At 41.6% G+C, this 6,000-nt stretch overlaps 1 protein-coding gene and 1 long non-coding RNA gene across 3 annotated transcripts in view; one reads left to right on the forward strand and one right to left on the reverse strand.

Annotated features, from left to right (window-relative positions):
- RPAP3 (RNA polymerase II associated protein 3) overlaps positions 1-1,483 on the reverse strand; it is a 39,618-nt gene extending 38,135 nt beyond the window's left edge. For both annotated transcript variants that reach the window (XM_079715484.1, XM_079715483.1), the window contains exons 1-2: positions 1,271-1,483; positions 338-478 (exon numbers count right to left, since the gene is read on the reverse strand). In XM_079715484.1, coding sequence (XP_079571610.1) covers positions 338-478; positions 1,271-1,423 — 294 coding nt within the window. In that variant the 5' untranslated portion in view covers positions 1,424-1,483. The remainder of the gene's footprint in view (positions 1-337; positions 479-1,270) is intronic.
- Positions 1,484-4,134: 2,651 nt separating this feature from the next.
- On the forward strand, positions 4,135-5,424 carry LOC307060971. The gene is made up of 2 exons (XR_013811166.1): positions 4,135-4,208; positions 5,209-5,424. It is a non-coding gene; the product is annotated as an uncharacterized lncRNA (long non-coding RNA).
- Positions 5,425-6,000: the final 576 nt, after the last annotated feature.

The following is a 6,000-nucleotide window of genomic DNA, read 5'->3' on the forward strand; positions in this document are numbered from 1 at the left end:
GTTAAATAAGATGTAACCATTAGGGGAGATTGGGTGAAGAGTACACTGGATCTCTATGTACTATTTGTGCAAAAGGAGAAAAAAAGAAAAAATAGGAAAAAAGAAAAGAATCCAGCTGTTTTAGCCACCACTCACTGAAAGAGGACTGTAGGAGAAAAAATAATCTAGTTAATTGAACAGCTAGGTATTTAAGTTTTTATTCCACACAAAATAGTCTATAAGAGAAAGACACAGGTCCTAAGAGCTCTACATTATTTTTCATTTAATCCATGACTCTTAACTAACTCCAAGAAAATTTTACTCAAATACTAAGAAGCATATAACCAGATTAACTTACCACATCAAGTTTTGCCCATGCCTCATAATCATAAGATTTTATCCTGTTTTTTGTGTTTTCATCTTTGGTTTTTTTAGATGACTCTTTAACTTTGCCTTTCTTCTTTTTCCTAAGATTCCCATTTCGAATAGGAGGTAAATTCTAGGAAGGGAAAACAACACAACGTTTTAAGACTGCTCTTTTACTTTTCTGTAAAACTAGCGATGTTTAAAATTCTCACTAAAGTATATTTTCAAGTAAAAGTAATTTTTAATTTAATTTTCAAGTGGTTAGAAATACCAATTCACTGATTTATAATGATAACTTATGCCTGAAAGTTTAATTCATCCTTTGACAAATATTGAACATTGTTCAGTCATAAGAAAAGTATTGATATTACCTAGAAATTTTAATTATACACTTTGCATTTTAGGATTTGCAATCCTAAATTCAAAAACTGCCTGATCTTCAGCCTTGGTACAATGATTTAGCAGCAGTACAATGGCACACTGAACTGCCTCCACATCATTACAAACAGTATGAAAAGGCTATCCATATTTGAATGCACTGTCTTAAGAAAACCATTTGGTTGAGCCTAGGTACTACCTAAGTTTTTACGGCAATACTGTAGGTTAATATACCACTAAATATATAATTATATATGATATACATAATTATATACAAACCCACATATTTTATGATTCTGTTCATTTACCTTAAGAATTATCACATGGTCTTCCTTTCAGTAACTATTCACTAAGCTTTAAAATGTCTTAATATAGTTAATACAATTATTAGAAAGACTTTAAAAAGTAGAATTTTTCAAAATGTTGGCAGAAAGCAAATCACTTCAATCAGTATTTCCACAAAACATTTTAAAGGTGGTGCTTTACTTTAAAATTAAAAAAATAGTTTTGCTGGATGATAAAGTAGGAATTTAATTAAGAAATTTACCTCTTCAGGAACACCATTCTGTCTTCTAAGTTCCATATCCTTTTGTTTAATATCTTTTTCCCAGTTTTCTAAATCCCTCATAAAGTCTTGTAACTCTTCTGCATTTTGTTTCACTTGTAGTTGTAATTCAATTGCTTTACTTGCTGAAGTCATTGTGGCCTGCACAGTTTTTATCAACCAACCTCTGATAAGAATTAAATTGAATTATTTGGTTTATTTTTTTTGAAACCCAGCTAATTAATGATTTTTACCTCTTCATAAACAGCCAAGATACATGTAAGGAAAGGAACCTAAAGTGATGCAGAAGAAAGAAAATATCAGTATATTATTTTTAAAATGAGTCAATCAATGTTTGCTGAATAAACAAATGCAAAATAAACAGATAGGTTGGGCATCCATGCAATGTGAATGAAAGGCAACAGGGAGGAAATCACTGAAAATTAGCAAGCAGCCTATGGTAGCAGATTGGCTGCTCATCTCTAGAGTTTATAAGTTTAGCCTAACTACCTCCTTTACTTTTTTTTTTCAACATTTATTGAACTTTGGCTATGTGAAAGGCCCTGTATCAAGATTTAGGGATGCAAAAACAAGACAAGGTCCCTCCTCTAGTGGAGGAGAAAACAAAATAATCTAAGTACTGCGTAACAAAATATTATGCTAGCCAGGGTTTCTCAACCTTGGGACTACTGACATTTTGGGCCAATAATTCTTTGTTGTAGGTTGGCTGTCCTGTGCATTGTAGGATGGTTGGCAGCATCCCTGGCCTCTGCTAACTAGTTGCCAGTATTACTCCCTTCCCTCTGGACTCTAACAACCAAAAATGTCTCTGGACATTTTCAAATATCCCCTGGTTGAGAACCACTGTGCTAGACGTACATGCAGATGCTATGGGGCTGACCACAAAGGACAGGTATAAATCAGACAATAGGGTGGCAGGTTCAAGGAAAGAGTCCCCAGAGGTGCTGAAATTTAGCCATGTTTCAAAAGGGGCCAGCCAAGTGATTAATGTGGAGAAGTGGGCCAGGAGAATGAGGGACTGGGAGGGAGAATGATGGAAGAGAAGGCAAATATGGGACAGATCAGGAAATGCCAGGCCATGAGATCTGACCTACAGTCTGAAAGCTATGGGAAACATTAAGCTGGTAAAATAAAAGGGACATGATGACTCATTAGATTGAGGAGTTGGTGAGCAGAGAAGGAATCAAAGTCTTAGATTTCTGGTTTGGGAGGCTGGTAAGATTAGTGGTACCACTTTGAGTCAGGAATCACAATTTTAAAAGGAAAAGAGGATTTAGGATTGCAGAACAAGTGTAAAGACAGATTTTTTTCAGTTTGGGATAAGGTGAATTTGAGTTCTTATGGGACATCAGGACATAGCCAGTATGTAGTTACAGAGGGCTAGAAATATAAATTTGGGTGTCACTAGCATAAAGGTAGAAGCTACAATCATGAGATTTGGATATGTTTAATTACTGTGACAATGGTGGGGGGGGCGCTGGGGGAAGCCTGAAAAACACATATCTAGGGAACAAACCAAGGACGAAATGCCAACACAGTAAAAATGAGGCAGTGGCATCTAGAGCTGGGAGGAAAACTTGGAAGTACTGTCACAGAAGAGAATTTTCAGGAGTTCAAGAAGACGGAGTTAGCAGTGTCAAAGGCCACAGAAGTCACATGGAGGAAATAAAGTGCATTATATTTAGTCATTTAAGAGTTTTAATGGGATTTTTTTAAGGACAGAAATAAAATGAGCTGAGTAAATGAGATTATATGGGAATTAGCATAATTTTGCCTTTCATAACCTAAAATTGCCCACGAGTATGGGGGGGGGGAATTGAGGAACAAGGTAAAAGAAGATACAGGAAGGGGGATGCGTGATGGGGCAAGGTCCCCAAAAAGGTGGGAGGGAATTCAAAGCTTAAGTGTGTATGGGGAGGACAGGGGGGCGGGGGTTGGTTAGGATGGGAGAGATAGAAGAGGTTAGAAAAGGGATTCGTTTTGGAGGAGGAACAGATGTTTGCAACCGCATATAGGTCTTCTGACCCCCCGGCCTTGCGTCAGAAAGTAAACTAAACTTAAGCTTCTTTCAGGCAGTGCCCATGTTTGATTACATACGTATATCTCATTAAAAAACAAAGCTAGTACAATGTTTTGCTGAGGGACTCAAAAATGTGAATAAAAGCGCAGCAAGCCACTGAGTTACGGGGGGGTGGGAGCGGGGAAAGAAACCTTTTCCATTTCACCTATCACCTCTGCTCCCACGCAACCTGCGTCCAGGCAGGCAACCAGAAACTTCCAGTGCCTGGGGTATCACTTTCATACCCAATATCCGGGCGAGCATTGCACACCCACGCCAAAAGGGGGCGGGCCCCACCGAGGTCCCCTGGGGAGGGTGGATCTGCGGTCCTGACCACCGCAAATCGCCCAATAATCCGGGCAGCCGGGGTGGAGAGACCGACAGCAAGGCTGACCGTCCAGGCCCGGGCTGCTCGGGCCGAGCCCCTCCCGGAACGCGCTCCCCGGTGCGCCTCTACCCTGGACACCGCCGCGCCACCCCAACGCCGCGCCCTGCCGCTCGCCCTTGCCCTCGCCGCCTCACCTGGGACCCACGGCCGCACCCCCTCCTCCCGAAGGGCGACCCCAAAAGCCTCCTCGCTGCTGCAGCCGGTGATAACCGCAAAGCCGGCTCACCTTAATACGCCATTACCGTCCCCACTGCTCCCGCCCGCAGTGACTCACGCCGGGCCCCGCCTTCCTGGGCTTTCCCACAAGTCCCCGCGTGCCCTCGCCCCGCCCCCTGGAGCCGGGACGGAGCGTGCGCAGAAGGTCAGATACAGTGTGCCCTCTTCGGGGTAGAACCAGCCTAGAGCGTTGACAGGTGTGTTAAAGCAAAATCTGCTGCTTTGCCTGCTTCCGGTATGACCAAACTTCACACTAGGTAATCCAAAAACTGCAGGATCATCCTGACTTGTTCTGATTCCCCAAATAATAACGCCTTGAATAGTTCCTTGGATTCCCCTCAGTTTTAATATTTGCCTTGCTGTGTGTAATGGTATTTTACAACCTTTGTATGATAATCATGTGAGAAAGTTACTGTTTGTCTACCATAAACAGGCTATGTAAACTAGTAACTCTAGCAATTTTTGTAGTAGTTTTTTTTTCTTTAAGTTCTTGTATTCGGCAAACCAGTTTTTCAGTCTGCCTACCTTGCGCCTTTGCAAGTAAACTCTTTCTTTTTCTAAATGTATCTATCTCTGAGTCTTTCTTGGATGTGTGTCGGTATTAAGGTCTGTCTTTAGATTTCCCTGGCCACAAAGAAAAAAGAATATGAAGCTTTTAATATTTTGTGCTTCTGCTTCCTGTATGAGTGAACTTTCTCTCATTTTTCATAGCAACTCTAAAACTGTAAAACAAAAGTAATTTTAAAAGCCCACAAAAACAAACAGAAACAAACAAACCTTTCCATTTGAAATAGCTCTAGGATCTTAAACATTAGACCAAAAATTCAGATTAGTGGCTCTCAAGCTTGGCTGAACTTTGGAATCACCTTGGGAGTGTGGGGAAAAAAATACTGATTTCTAGGACTTCTCCCCAGAGATTGTGATTTAATTAGCACAGCCTGAGCATCCTGATTTTTTTAAAAGCACAGATATAGCCATGCAGTTGAGGCTGGGACCCACTAATCCAGGTAAGGATCAGTGAAAAACCACCTTGAGGACCTTCCTTACAAAGTCATCAGCACATCTTTTCCACTGTGTAATTATTTGGTATCTTTGTATTTTAAACTCATAGTAGTCAAATCATTAACTGTCACCAAAATATTTACTAAAGGAATGATTCTTTTGTTTTTTGTGTTGGCGGGCAAACTAACTTTTTTTTTTTTTTTTTGCGGTACGCGGGTCTCTCACTGTTGTGGCCTCTCCCGTTGTGGAGCACAGGCTCCGGACGCGCAGGCTCAGCGGCCATGGCTCACGGGCCCAGCCGCTCCACGGCATGTGGGATCTTCCCGGACCGGGGCACGAACCCATGTCCTCTGCATCGGCAGGCGGACTCTCAACCACTGCACCACCAGGGAAGCCCAGAAAACTGACTTTTAAGGGGTTTTTTTGTGTGTGTTTTTAAATTAATCTAATAATAAATAATTTTAAAACAGATATTGATTTATAGATGTTCTTAACAAAAGCAACTCTGTTGGGGGTTTTATGGGTTTTGTTTTGTTTTATTTTTTTGGCCACACCGCAGGGCCTGCTGGATCTTAGTTCCCCGACTGGGGGTGGAACCTGTGCCCCCTGCAGTGGAAGTGCAGAGTCTTAACCACTGGACCACCAGGGAAGTCCCAAAGCAACTCTGTCTTTAAAAATTAATTCTGGCAGAGTCAACTGAGATGAGAGAAGGGGGCCAGCTGGCTGTTCTAGTAAAACCTCATAGACCCTCCCACATCTCTCTCTCTCTCTCTCTCTCTCTCTCTCTCGCTTCACATAATAATCAGTTGTTGCTTGGTGATACAAAATCAAAGTGAGAGGAGTTAGTCAGATGGTCTTGATGGCCACCATCACCTAATCCTGAGGCTCCCACTGTCGTACAAAAAACTATGCCTGTAATGGCAGCCTTCCCTCTGCAAGGGAGGTTGAGGGTTTTTTACTATTGGCAGTCATGTGCTCATCTAAAAACAAGAATTCAATAAATAAGGAAGGAGAGGAAGGGAGCAGATACTGAGGGGCAACCAGTAA

This window comes from Hyperoodon ampullatus (assembly GCF_949752795.1).
Source record: "Hyperoodon ampullatus genome assembly, chromosome: 11".
Taxonomy (NCBI): Eukaryota; Metazoa; Chordata; class Mammalia; order Artiodactyla; family Ziphiidae; genus Hyperoodon; species Hyperoodon ampullatus.